At 48.5% G+C, this 14,564-nt stretch overlaps 1 protein-coding gene across 1 annotated transcript; it reads right to left on the bottom strand.

The window, feature by feature from the left end:
• Positions 1-318: 318 nt before the first annotated feature.
• ID3 (inhibitor of DNA binding 3) lies at positions 319-2,217 on the bottom strand. Its single transcript, XM_004285650.2, has 3 exons — positions 1,558-2,217; positions 1,361-1,443; positions 319-807 (listed from the first exon to the last, which is right to left on the bottom strand). Exons 1-2 carry the CDS (start codon positions 2,179-2,181, stop codon positions 1,384-1,386), a joined length of 684 nt encoding a protein of 227 aa, XP_004285698.1. The 5' UTR covers positions 2,182-2,217; the 3' UTR covers positions 319-807; positions 1,361-1,383.
• Positions 2,218-14,564: the final 12,347 nt, after the last annotated feature.

The following is a 14,564-nucleotide window of genomic DNA, read 5'->3' as shown; positions in this document are numbered from 1 at the left end:
CTCAAAGTACCTAACAACTGAGACTCAGGAGACCCGATTTCTATCCTGAGCCCCCAACTTGCTGGGTGAGCTTGTGCCAGTCACTTCCCTTCTCCAGTCTTCCCTCACTTGTTAAATGAGACAGGACAAGGCTCTTCTTTGCACCCAATGGATGTGGGGCTCCCCCCCTTCCCCAGCCTTAGCTGGGTATTCTCCCATCTCCCTTTTAAGGGAATAAGCAAGTTTGCTTTCCCCAAGCTCCAAGACATTAATTTAGTCCCCCTAAATTCAGTCTTGTGCGAAAGTGTTAGCATTAAGGAATCAAATTACATACACAAATGTTTAAAAACCGTTTATTATGCAAAATGTTAACTTTTATAAAAAGTTTAATATACATCGCATGGTTACAGAAAGTCACCTTCCTGCAAAAAAGGTACAAAAGCTAAATACTCTATTATAGAGTTCATAATCAGGGCAACAGAGCCTTTCTCCAAGGAGACCAGAAGACCAGCTCTACCGCTGCCTTGCCAGAGTTTGGAGAGCAGCCAGCCCCGCCCCCCATACACCTCCACACACTGAAAGACAGTCTTTAAACTTGGGGGTGGGGTGAGGGCTGGGGGAGGTTGCCCAGCTGGTGCCCAGAGCTAGCTCTGGCTCTTTAGGCCACCCAAGTTCACAGTCCTTCGCTCCCGGGCGCAGGTCCAGCCTCGAGGCAGGGGTTTGGGGAAGTCAAGTGGGCAGGGCGAGGTTGGGGCCCATCCATGCCCTCGGGCTTCCGGCCGTAGAGGGTCCCGGGTCCCAGGCGGAACGGGCGCCAGCACCTGCGTTCTGGGCGGGGGAGGAAAGAAGACCAGGGAGCCGTCAGTTTCCGCCGAGCGCGCCGAGGCGGGGGCCGGCCGCAGACTGGCCGGCGCCAAGGAGGAAACTTGGTCTCTACCTCCAGCTGATAACTCCGCGCCCCACGGTGCCCCCACCCAGTTGGCGCCAAAGGACCACAGGCGGAGCTTGCACCATCCCTCCCTCTTGGAATTAACACTAGCTGGGAGGGGGCTGAAGAAAACACGGATCCTTTAAGGACTCCAAGCTACAAACAGACTGGCTATTTTATTTAGTCGGACCCGCGCCTACTTTCTCGCGTCTTTGGCCACTAGGGAAGGCAGGGACACCGTGTGTTTAAGGTTGAAACGAACACTGGATGGGAACTGGTTCCGTCATTCATTTGATGTGACCACGGGCAAGTCACTTGCACCTCTCTGGACTCGGTTTCCCTAAACCGAGGGGGCGCGGTAATCCCTTAAAAGGCCTACCAACTCTAGGATTTGCCATTTAAGCACCAGCTGCCCTCCCTTCCCCGCCCCCGGGAGAAGGCGTGGATACTCACCTGGAGGCGCCAGGACGTCCAGGTCAGTGGCAGAAGCTCCTTTGGTCGTTGGAGATCACAAGTTCCGGAGCAAGCTCGGCTGTCTGAGAGAAGGAAAACGAGAGAGTTATGCACGGCGCTAGGAAGTTCTAAGGGTCCCGCAGCATCCCTGCCCTGGAGCTCAGCCCCGCCCCTGCTCCAAGCACGCCCACGCGCACCTGGATGGGAAGATGCGGGCCGTCTGGGGGTCCAGGAGCGGGCTCGGCCAGGACCACCTGAAGGTCGAGGATGTAGTCGATGACGCGCTGCAGGATTTCCACCTGGCTAAGCTGAGTGCCTCGCGGGACTCCGGGTACCAGTTCCCGCAGACGCGAGTAGCAGTGGTTCATGTCGTCAAGCAGGCTCAGCGGCTCCTCAGCTGCCGGGCTCTTGCCGCGGCCCCGCGCGATGGCCAGGCTGCGTTCCGACAGGCAGCACACCGCCTCGTAGCAGCCGCGCACCGGGCTCAGCGCCTTCATATTGAGGAATGAGGTTGGAAGTGCCGAAAGAAGAAAAAAAGCCAAAGAACCCCTTGAGCAGCTAGCAACGCGCGCACTCTCACGGAGGACCGCAGTTATAGAGCCCGCCTGGAAGGCACGCCCCTTTATGCAAAACAGCCCGCCTTGGCCCCGCCTCCGTCGACCCTGGGCGTTCACAGCCCGGGTAAATTGCAAACAGGCTTCCTCTGGCGGGTCTGACGCCGAATACCGCGGAGCCGCGGATTCAAAGAATGAGGAAGCGCTGATACAGAGGAGAGGCGGGCCTCTTTGCCAGAAAGGATTTAAAAAATCACTTAAAACCATTAACTTTAAGAATTTGCCTTTTCCTGGCAGCGCCCCAGATCTTAGAGCTCCCCTGCCCCCTGCCAGTCCACCCACAGCCCAACACTGGTTCGAACTCACAGTCCTCCGAGGTCGTAAATCCCCGAACAGCAAAGAAGCTTTTTTTTTTTTTTTTTTGGTAAGCAAAAGATTTTTCAAGGGAAACTTGTAAGGAATTAGTGCCGCCTTGTTCCCCAATTTGCTGTTCGTCTGACCTCCAGACTCACTGGCGTCAGGAATTATCTTGTGACCAGAGGGGAAAAAAATTAATTGCGGTGAAGCTGAGGTTACAATGAAGAAAACAGATTTGGGCTAGGCGCTGAGATTGCAGAAGGAGGAGGGGAAGGGGGTTTGAGCAAAGAACACTATTTATTTGAGCAACAGGGGGAAAGAAAAAAAAAAGAAGACAGCAGCCTGAATCGTGCTTTTTGCATGGGGAAGGAAGAGAGCTCCCATTCTCTGGCCCCATGCACTCCATAAGGAGCCAAATATATGCCCAGTTATATTTTGGAAGTGAGTTTGATTAGAAGTTTGGACAGGGTTTTGAATGGGGGTGCAGAAGGGATGATTTCTAAATAACCTTTTTAGGAGCTCCCGTTAGGTCAGCAAATCTCTTTTTAACTCTCACTTCTCCCTTCCCCCATTCTCCACACACCTCTATGCGGAAAACAATAGTTTGGTAATTTCATCACTCTATTGTCTATCCCTCTCTGCTATGGAAGGGCAGGCCACCTGGACTGGATTATTCTTACCCTTGCTGAAATGGCTCCAGCTCTATCTGAGAGTCCAGGAAAGGGACCACGGGACAGGCAAGTAAGCCCCGTATCGCAACGGGACATTGCATTCAGTATTCTTTGCTTGTCATCTTGTCATTTCCAAGGACTTTTGGGAATCTGCAGCCTCAGAATGCTGGTTTCCATCATGGAACTGGCCAGGTGGGATCCCCCAATGGTTGCTTCCTTAATCAGTCAGTTGGTAAATATTTATGGAGTCGCTTCACATAAAACAGTGGCTCCTGCTCTCAAGAATCTCACAATTTGGGGAGACAAGATTAACACAGGAAACAATTAAGAGTTCTATAGTATGTGGCACTGATTAACAGGACAATGGGAGCTCAGAGTTAGGAGAGTCTCAAAATAGTCATAGTAAAAAGGACACTGGACTGGGAATTAGGAGTCCTAGATTCAACATACCAGCCTTGCCAATAATTTGTCATGTGATCTTGAACAAGCCCAGGTACCCTGGCCTTAGTCACCTTGTGAACAAAATGGGGAAATGGTGCTAAGTGATTATTTAAAATCCTTTCCAGCTCTAGAAGTCTAATGCTTTATGAAATTTGGACAGGCAGGTGTGGGATGGTAAAGGGTACAGAAAGGAGTTATAAAATATTTCCAAGGTCACACCACAAGTAATGGTAGAGCCAGCCCTGAATCCTTGTTCTTTGCTGTCATACCACAGGACTCTGTGTCCCAAGAAAGAGTTGAAAGACTTCTTCCTGAAATATAAATGTTTTCCAGGACAGGCTCTTTGGTATAAGAAAATATCCCATGAATGGACAGATCAGTCTATATAGGCTACAGATGTCAAGTGAAGAGCATGCCAGCTATTTGGTCTTGGGAAGGGAATATGGTGGCTATGCGGACTCCTGAATGACCAAATAAAAAACACTTTTCTGTCACGCAGACTTCCATGGTTTGTGCAAAATAGTCAAGCCCATGTTCTGGAAAATATCATGGCCTTCAGAGCTAGGCAGATTTATGTTCAAATTCCCATTCTTTTTTACTAATAATGTGAACTTTGGGTAAGTCACCTCTGTGCCTCAATTTTCCAATTTATAAAATGGAGCTAACTAGACCTACCTCATTCCTTCCACAAATAATTACTAAACGCCTCTTCTCTGCAAGGCACTTGACATACTCTCTCCCTCACATCCATTAGTCTCCTTGGTGCCCGAGGACCCAGCAAGTGGCCGGTTGAGTGGTCTGTGCTCAGTCCATAGGACCACACAGATTCCCCTCTCTCCTTTTCCCTCCCATTACTACCCACTGCTGCCTCAGGCTTGTGCAGCCATTTGCAAAGCACCTTCACATTATCTCCCAAGATGCTTTCAGGGTGAAATGCCCATGAGCTGGGTGACATAGGCAGGAGAGGGATGCCGGGATCAGCAAGCAGAATTCTGTCCTGGTCATGTCAGTAACTTGCAATGTGGCCTTGGAAGAATTTCTTTCCTTCCTGGGCTTCATTTTCTGTAAAATTGAGGGAGGGGGAAACAAATGACCTCTAAGGGTACTCTCCAATGTAAGATTCTAATTCTGAAAGAAATGGGTTACGGTTGAGAACACTGAATAAAGTTTGAGCCCAAAAGACTTCTTTTTCCCAACAGCGGACTGGAGGGCTAGCTCAGGCCTTCTGCAACTTGTTTAGCGGTGGTGGGGCCTCAGTCTCTTATTCCAAATGCCTCTGAACTTTCTGTTCCCAGTTCTGCTCCTTTTACCAGCTTTTTCCCCCCTCTTGCATTTTTTATTTTTATGAAAGGATGTCATTAAGGCTTTTGTCTGCGCTGTTTTTGTTTCAGAACTTTTCTCACAATCCTATTTTTTGTTGAGGAATCCGCTCCTTTGCCCAGCTGTGGGTCCCGGTCCCACAGCTGTGTTGATCTAAGACTCAGCCCCAGACAGCCTGGCGCCAGGGTGGGACGTCATGCGTTCACACAGGGATGCGTGTCCCAGGCAACCTTTCCTCGGGCAGTCACCGGCCGGCGACTGCCGTCCCCACCAATGAGCGTCCGACACCCGAGAAAGGGGAGGGGTCTGCGCCGCCCCGACCCGCAAGCGGCTTGTGAATTGCAGATGCTGAGAACTTGATAACGTTCTTGAATTGGGGCCCTTTAAAGTCTTTTTTCCTTCTATCTCTTTTAGTTCTTTCTTTTCTTTCTTTTGTTTATTCTCTTTCTTGCCACCTTCTGCCTTTATCTATATATGTTTATAAGTTTTCGTCTTCTTCCTTTTTTAACTATCTCCTCCCAGTGTCAGGAATCATTTTGTAAGCATTTCCAGGAACTGAATCTTTCTTTGCCAAAATTTAAAAAAAAAAAAAAAGAAGAAGAAGAAGAAAAGGAAAAAAAAGTCAGTGTTGTGCTCTCTGATTTTTTTAAGAGTTGGCAGAACTATTAAGTTATACTGCTTTGTCTTTAAAAATTTGAAAAGTGGTCGGGGGTCTCTGAGCTGTCGATTTCAAAGCCAAAATAATGATGATGAGAATTGCAGATGTCTTTTTGCCTAAACTGAGCTTCTATCTACTTGTCTACCTTTCTATTTTTTGCCATTAATGTTGAAAGTAGGGATCAAGGGAACTTCCAAATCTTGCCCAAGGTTACTCTGGATGTCAGTTGCTGACATGTAGCCAGGACCCAGACCTCCCCCTCATTTGGCTTCCTGTCCATTCTGCCCTCTAACTCTCCTTAGCATTAGGGTGGTCTGCTGTAGTCTCAGGACATCCCCAGATGCTGCAATTTTTTAATATGTAACTGTTGGCTCACAAAGTACATGTAAAGGTGTGCGGAGGACTTCCCAGCCATACACTTAGAACATACCCCTTCTCCTCCCCCAAGAAAGGCTAGACCTCAAACTACTGCTTGAGACTCATGTGATACAAGAAGAGCACGGGGAATTCAGAATCAAGGCTCAAACCCTTGGATGGACTACTTATTCTTCCCTCTGCCTCAGTTGTCTCCTTGTAAAGTGGGGTGAAAAATAATGTCCACCGACCTTATTTACAGCTGGGAGGATCAAGAGGACAAGGGATGGAAAGTGTCATAGGAACCAATTAGTTATTTTCATGTGCTATGATGTGATGTAGCCCCTGGTGAGTGAGATAGGTGGTACCAAGTGAGCTTAATGGTTCCTGCTGAGTCTGGTCTCAGGAACATGTGAAATACTGCAAAGGGGACTATGGTGAGCATCTGGATCTAAGGCATGAGTCCTTATAGGAATGGGGATTTCAGGGGCCTCCAAGATGGGCTACTCTACAGTTCAAAGGTCTTGGTGCCGCCACTGCCGCTGCCACCACCACCATCATCATCATCATCCTTCATTGAATCTTAACTATTTGCCAAGTCCCACTTGCCTTCTCATACATTATCTCATTGACCCATTTTACGCACCAGGAGACTGAGGCTCAGAGAGGTTAATGTGCTTGCCCACAGTCACATGCTAATAAGTTGCAGATCTAAGATTTGCGCCCAGGTCTGCCTGTCTCAAAACTTTTATCCTTCCGTGTTTATGCTTTTCCTTCTGCCCTTTCAAGGGACCTCCTAGGAAGGTAGTTTGGACCTGAGAGGGTTTTATTCCACCGGATAGAGAAAAGCAAGGGGGGGCATGCATTAGGTTGGAAGACAGACACCAAGGTATTAGGAAATGTCTTCTAAGTAGGGAGACTCAGAGAGCATTGGAAATTTCTTGGAAATTCCCCCCCCCGAAAAACCTTCCTGTCCATGCTTTCAGGGATGTTTATTCTTAAACAAAGTGCAGGCTGACTACTCCTGTTTTTAGGAGTCAACATGGGAGTTGAGTTTCCTCCCTCTCTCCTTCTTTCAACCCAAAGCCAGACTAGCTTGGTCCAGCCATACCACCCTGAAGTTAACTAACCCCTTATGTCAGCAGGTAGGCAGTGACCATGGGATGTCCAGGGGCTGGCTTGGCATCTGGGGTGTGTGTGGGTGGACAACCACAGGAAAGTAGGAAGAGAGTTTGTTTTCTGAGAACCTATCTTGTGCTGCTGCTTTATAAATTCTATCTCATATAATCTTCTCTATAGTCTTTTGGGGCAGATATCGTGACAAAGGTATTGAGGTCAAAGAGATTTGTCCACAGAGCTAGCAGGCACAAAGCTCCAATAATCAAAATTTGAACTCAAGCCTGTGGCTCAAACACTGATGCATACAAGGATGGAGACAAACGTCCAAACTGCACACAGCGTCCAGACACACAAGGGCTAGTTTCCTCATCCTAGCATTTCTAGGCTAATGAGGACAGACAGGGACAACCTCATTTCCCTGTTAAGAAAAGTTTGGAACTTCTAGACTTTGGAGAGCATCAGTAAGTTATGTAGGAGTTTAACTCTGATTTAACAAATAGCAAAAGGCAACGAATATGTTGCAGAGATTTTGCTGTTTCCAAAGCACTTTCATTCATGGTTTCTTTGAACACTTCCAACCACCATATGGGGCTTATAGCTCACCTGCTTTGTAATCATGTCATATCTGTCTTCCTGGTCTCAGTATCCCTCACAGTGCCTGGCACAGAGTGGGCAATTAGTAAAGATGTACTGAATTAAGTTCCACCCCAGTAATCACTTTTGGGAGACCACTTAGGGGATGTTCTTTGTCGCAGGCAGAGGCTGACAGTTGGATTTGGGCTCCCACTAATGGGGTTCAGGAAAGGCTTTAGAAAGATGATGGAATCCAAGGCAAGAAAAGATGAAGGCAAAAAAAAAAAAGGCCTTGAAAAGCAACATTCACCCTGCTCAGATATTGTCTTGTGTTGGCCTAGATCCCAGCAGCAGTTCAAAAGCTGCGAGGGTAGGTATGGGAGGGATCCGGCCTGGGGACAGAGCTGACCCTGTCAGAGAGGAAAAGTCTCCCCCACGCCCAATGGGGCACTGAGGTGGAAATGCAGGGGTGCCAGAAAGCAGAGGCAGAGGCTGCAGCTCAGAGAGAGCCTCCTGCCAGCCAAAGCCGCCCTTGACTGTCATCATTACAGCAGCCCACGCGTCAGCAGGCTCATAAGGGATAACTTTTGTCAAGTGCCAACAACGAGTCAGGCATCTTATTTATATTATCTCTCTCAACCCTCGTATCCATTGAAGCTCAGAGTGGTGAGGTGACTTGCCCAAGGTCACACAGCTGTCGGGAGGCAGAGTAGGGCTGCCTGAGTCCAGAGCTTGTGCTTTGAAGCATGAGCCAGGCTACCAACTGGAGGGAGAAAGGAAGCAAATGCTGGAGAATGGGGGCCTGTCTTAAGGAGAAATTGGGGCTGGAAGGAGAAGGAAATTCATAACGGAAATCCATTTTGTTCAACAGAGCTTTATGGCGTTAGGCTGTGTGTGTGTGTGTGTGTGTGTGTGTGTGTGTGTGTGTGTGTGTGTCTGAGTAAGTGGGTTGTTCTCTGAATGTGTGTTACTCCCTGAGTGTGTGTTGTTGGCCTCTCTCTGGCTGTGGGACCCTTCCTCAGGGTTGTGTGTCTGTGTCCCTGATGAGAGTGAGAGAGAGAGAGAGAGAGAGAGAGAGAGAGAGAGAGAGAGAGAGAGAGTGTGTGTGTGTGTGTGTGTGTGTGTGTGTGTGTGTGTGTTTGTCTCCCTGATTGTTGCTTAAATGTGTGGTGTGTCTCCCAGAGTTCTCATGGCCCCCTGCCTGAGTATACGACCTCCTCCGGGTGTGCAGCCTTCTCCCCATCTGCCCTTTCAACGAGTGTCCATCTTCCCCCAATCTCCGGCCCTGGTGCAGAACAGGGCCAAGAGGACAATGGGCTTGCGCGCCCGGGTGGCCTTTTTCTCCACCCCCTCAGCCCCTGCGACCCTCCCGCCCGCACCCCGCGCCCCGGCAGCCCCCACTCCGGCCCGTCGACCTGCCCAGGCCGCCCGCCCCGCGCCCCTGCGCCCCACCCCTGCCCGGCTCGACCTCCGGGCCCTCCGCGCCCGCGCTCCGGCCCCGCGCCCCGGCGGCCCCACCCCGGCGGCCCCAGGCGCGCAGCTGCGGGACACACAATCGCCGGGGCCCCCGCCCCGCCCTCCGCGCAGCCCCTTGCCCAACAAAAGCCGCTTTCTTTCCCCACAGCAGATTAAAGACCAGGAGGGGGTGAAAAATAGTTTCTCCGGCCCTGGCGGGGGAGGGGCGCGGGAAAAGCCGGGGCTTTGGGGACTCTTTGATGGCAAGTGTGTGGGAAACCCGGAGGAATGTGGCTACTCGGACCGCCGCGGCGGGGAGAGGCGCCGGGAGGAGGGCCCGCCCCCCGGGACCCCAGCGGCCAGGGCACCTCAGATCGCTGCGCGTCTCCCCTCGCGCTCTCCTTGTCCCCCCTCCTACTCTTCCCCATCGCGCCCCTGCTCCTTCGATCTCTCCCTCAAATTCTAATTTCTCTATCTTCTCTCTACTTTCCCTTCTAATTTTCCTTTTCAGGCATCCCTTTTTCATCTCCGCCGCCTTTTCCACTTTTTCTTATTTCTCGTCTCTTCGTCTCTCGCTCCGTGCCTTTCTCTTGATCTAAACATCCATCCTTTTTCTTCTCTTTGTCTTGGACACACTCTCTGCCCCTTTGTGTCCGTGTCTCTCTGTTTCTTGGCGGCTCCTTCTCTGTGCCTCTGGCTAGGGCCCTCTTGGGTTGGCTCATGGGGATGGTGCTGGGTTTAATACGTCTCTGGTCGCCCTTTCTCCTGCCTGTTTGGAGAGGCTGGGAAGAGGGAACAGGGATGTGGGCAGTCTGTTTAAACATCCCTCTCCCTACACACGTGTGAGTGGAGATGGGAGCTGGCAGGGGAAGTCTGGGGGAGCCCAGAAGATGGCAGAGAGGAGATTTGGGGAGGCCTGGCCTGCTGGGCCCGGGTGGAGTAGGAATAGGAGCTCTTGGAGGCTTCCAAGGGTTCAGAATTATTTTCGGCTCAGTTTAATTCAGTCTGTGAAAGGAATTCCTGGCCCAGGACCGGATGGTGGCCTTGGGACCTTGATGGGAAATGGGTTGGGTCTCCTGGCCCCCTCCTCTCTAGTCTTTGGGACAGGCTTGGGAGAGGAAGGGGGCTGCTTCAAGACAAAAGGCTTCCAGGTGGCTGGGGGCAGGGCCTTCCATGTACAGACAGTGAGGTACATGCAAGACACTCAGCCTGGGAGCCTAGAAACCGGGCTTTTGCATTTGGCTCTCCCACTCTCTGACAGCCCTGGACAAATCTTCTCCTTTTTGGGCATCAGGTTCCCCACCTGCCCAATGAGGTGTTTAGATCAGTGGCCTTCCACCTTTTACTACACCCACAGATCCCAAGATCTGATTTATTCCAAATTATATTAATTAATCTGCTTTCTCATTTTGTATTTATGAAAGGCAAGCATTCAGTCAGAGTTTCTGATTAGCATGATTCATTGCCATACAGAGCTGTTCTAATTCCAGCCAAAGGCACCCCAGGAGACCCCCAAAGCCCTTGGTGCTTTAGTAGTCTGTGCAGCAAATCCCATGGAAGACTGTGGGCTTTGGAGGCAGACAACTTGGATTCGAATCCTGAGTCTGCTAGTGTCCAGCTGTGTGACTTAAGGGGAGGTCACACCCTCCCTCTGTATCCTTATCTGTAAAAAGGGAGATATTCATAATACCAACCCCACAGGATTGCACTGAGCATCATGTCAGATAACAGGTACAACAGTGTAAGAAATTAGGTGCTCAATAAAGAGCAACTGTTAGGATGTTGGTGCTCTTTACCAATGCTGTCCAGTAGAACTAAAATTTAGCCACAGACCTGAGCCACATGTGTAATTTAAGGTTTTCTAGCAGCCACATTTTTAAAAAGAACAAGTGAAATTAATTTCAATAATGTATTTTACCTAACCCATATACCCCCAATACTATTTGAACATGTAATTAATACAAAAAAACTATTAATTCTATACTATTTTCATACTAAGTCCTCAAAATCTGGTGTATATTTTATAATTCAGCACACCTTAATTCAGACTAGCCACATTTCAGGTGTTCAACAGCCCATAGACAGCACTGGTCTAGTTAGTTAGAAAGTCAAGATAGACCTTGGAGAGGAAAGGACACCTGAGTTGAGTCTTGAAAGGCAAGTGGGATTTTAATACTCAAAGAGAAGGCAGGAGGGAGAGGGCAGAGAATGGTATGAGCAGAGGAGCTGATCAGCTTGGGGGGGCAGAAGCTAGAGGGTAAAGTGAATGCTGGCCAAGATTGGACAGGTAGATGGAGGTGGGGGTGTGGAGAGCCTTGAACGCCAGGCTAAGCGCGTATAGGATGTGGGCATTAATACTGCAGAGTGACTGCCTCTTGGAGATCCACTTTCTTTTCAGGGAAGGAGGCAGCAGTACTGTGGTTTCTAGCACTACAGCTGATTCTATTAAGACCTCTATTAATTCTAGCTATCATTTATTGAAGATTCAGGCACAATGCTAAGCATTTCATGTTAATTATCTCATTTAATTCTCTCAACAAATCCTCATACAGTACTGGTGGGAATGGAAAACTTTGAAACTATAAATTGACCATATGACTTAGCAATTCTTCTGGGTATTTACCCAAGAGAAATGAAAATATATGTCTACTCAAGACCTTGTAGGGGGATAGTCATAGCAGCATTGTTCATTGTAGCCCCAAACTGGAAACAACCCAAATGTCTATCTGATGAATGCATAAATAAAATGTAGTATAATCATACGATGGAATATTATTCAACAATAAAAAGGAACAAACTAGGGAATTCCCTGGCGGTTCAGTGGTTAGGACTCAGTGCTTTCACTGTCTTGGGTCTGGGTTCAATTTCTGGTCTGGGAACTAAGATCCCACAAGCGATGTGGCGTGGCCAAAAAAAGAAAAAAAAAAGGAGCAAACTACTGATGTATACAATTCATAGATGGACCTCAAAAATATTAGACTAAGTGGAAGGAGCAAGGCACAAAGGACCACATATTGTATAATTCCATTTACATGAAATTTCCAGAAAAGGTAAATTTATAGAGATAGAATGTAGATTAGTGGTTGCCTAAGGCTGAAAAGAAAAAGGGGAGTGGCTGTTAATGGGTATAGGGGTTTTTACGGAGGGGTGATGAAAATATTCTAAGACTGATGTGGTGATGATTGTGCAATTCTTCAAATATGCTAATAATCACTTCATTGTATACTTAAAGCAGGTAAATATGATGGTATATAAATTATACCTCAATAAAGCGCTTTTAAAAAAGACAAGCATCCCCAAAACATTTGCGATAGATACTATGGCTATCCCATTTCACATATGTGGAAACCTCAGAAAGGTGAATCCCACGGCTACTCAGCTAGGAAGTGGAGAAGCCAGGTTTGAAACCTACAAGGCTGTGCTCTTGATCGGTGGGCGCTCCCACTTCCTGAAGTTGGCTTGGGCAGTGCCCTCCAACTTTCCAGGGCATTGAACTCCCATGTTTGGTGCCAGACATGTTTTCAAGCTGCAACAACTGCTCCTTAGATGACGAGGGTCAGGGGGGAGGCAGCAGAGGGCCTGGGGTGGATTTGGGACACTGGGAGAGCCTCCTTCGTGAGAAATCTCAGGCAGCAGCTGGGCTGGGGTCATCCACGGCAACCCCCATGCTCTGACACCCCTTCCCCAACCCTGTATCCCTCCCAGGGGAGAGAGGAACTTGGCTCCAAAGCTGAGGCCAGAATGTGAGCCAGAGACCCGACCTGACCCCCACCTTAGAATCTACTGGATCTGGGACTATGACAGGGGAGGGACTGTCCCCAAACCAAACTAACAAACTGAAATCCAACTGCCCCACTCAGCCCTGTTATTTTATGATCACACCATATAATCACACCATAGGACAGGCTTGAATTGAAAGTCGTGGGAACTGGAATCTTGATATCCTGGTTCAAGCCTCTATCTTCTCTGTGTCCAAACTCAACGTCCTTGAGCAACTTGCTTACGTTCTCCAGGCCTCAGTTTCCTTATCTATGAAATGGAGACAATGATATTCCCTTCAGAGTGTGGTTGTAAGAATTTGGGGGACCAGAGGTTAAATTCACTTCATTTTAGATCACCTACATTACATGTCTTAAGTTGTTATGGTTTTAATAATTGCCCCACTCAAAAGAAACAAGGTTAAAAATAGTAAAATAGTAAAAATAGTTAATAAAAAGAGTCAGTATTTTTGGACACTGATTTTGTGCTGTTTCAAGTGCTTTACAGGCATTAACTCATTACTCTTCATAACAACCCATGAAATTGGTATCATTATTACCCCCATTTTACAAATGTGGAAACTGAGGCTCAGACAGGTTAAGCACATTGACTCAAGGTCACCAGTGTGGAAGGGGCAAGCTGACTGACTCTAGAGTCTTAGCTTTTTGCCATTCAGAATGGAATAGAATAGAACTTAAGACACCAATCTGGTTTACTGGGTCCCGGTGTGTGAGGATAAGGAAAGCAGCAGTTAAGATGATGGATACTGGGGACTTACCTGGTGGCGCAGTGGTTAGGAATCGGCCTGCCAATGCAGGGGACACGGGTTAGATCCCTTGGGTCTGGGAATATCCCACATGCAGCGGAGCAACTAATCCCGTGTGCCCCAACTACTGAGCCTGCTCTCTAGAGCCCGTGAGCCACAAATGCTGAGCCTGCATGCCACAACTACTGAAGCCCAGGCGCCTAGAGCCCATGCTCCGCATCAAGAGAAGCCACCGCAATGAGAATCCCGCACAACGCAGTGAAGAGTAGCCCCCGCTTGCCGCAACTAGAGAAAGCCTGCGCTCAACAACGAAGACCCAACACAACCAAAAATAAATAGATTAATTAAATATTTAAAAAGACCATGGATCCAAAGTAGTTGGCCAAATTTATTAACATTTATTCACATTTCCATTTTTTCTTGCAGTGAGGTCACACATCCCATCTTCACGAAAGTGCAGTCGAGTCTCCATGACAACTGCATTCATGTTTTTACCTTTAACGTAAACTATTGTAGTTTAAAATATTTTTTAATGAATAAAAGGATTTCACTTCAATGTTTTAAATAGGTAGTACTTTCACCTGGTTCAAAATTCAAAAATCTTTCATGAAAAGCCTCCTCCTCACTCCACCCCTGCCATGCCCCAGCCCACCAGTCTCCACACAGCCAGCCAGTATCACTAGTGCTTTCAGGGGGAAGGGAAGAACTGATACCTTTTGAAATTAGAAAGGGTCTGCTTGATTTGTTCTGAAGCCACAAGGCATAAAGCCTACCTCAGTCTGGTTGATTTCTTCAGGTCTGCCTCTGTCTGATTTCCTGTACCCTTTGATGCACCACTGCTTCCTGCAGGTGATGGTTGGTCTCTTAGGGAAATGGTTGGTCCCTTCTCCCTCTAAACTTTCCCCCGAGGCACCCCCTGCAGTATCTGCTATGCTCCTGACCACGTTCCCTCCCACCTCCAGACCCAGCTGGTTCCTCATGCCCCAGAGCCTGCAGAGCCTGTAAATGCCAGAGAACATCTCATCATCTCACCACGGTTGACCGGGTGGAGCTGAATTCAGAGGTCACACCTGGGTGGCCTCAGGCCAAATCTAGCACACACAAAAAAATTTTTTTGGCCTGTCCAGTGATTTCAAAATTGGAAAACTTCACCTGAAAAATCTAATTTTCCAGCTTG

The sequence above is a fragment of the Orcinus orca genome, chromosome 1 (genome assembly GCF_937001465.1).
Source record: "Orcinus orca chromosome 1, mOrcOrc1.1, whole genome shotgun sequence".
In the NCBI taxonomy this organism is placed as follows: domain Eukaryota; kingdom Metazoa; phylum Chordata; class Mammalia; order Artiodactyla; family Delphinidae; genus Orcinus; species Orcinus orca.
Note: the sequence above shows the minus strand (reverse complement) of the source record. Positions and strands in the feature narration are given on the sequence as shown.

Bases quoted from the DNA above. Each gene is read 5' to 3' on its own strand.
- ID3 (XM_004285650.2), bottom strand. From the start codon at position 2,181: ATGGTTTTAAGTGATTTTTTAAATCCTTTCTGGCAAAGAGGCCCGCCT. The intron at 1,444-1,557 runs GTGCGCGTGGGC...TCCTTCTCTCAG, and splicing joins GCCCGCATCTTCCCATCCAG to ACAGCCGAGCTTGCTCCGGA.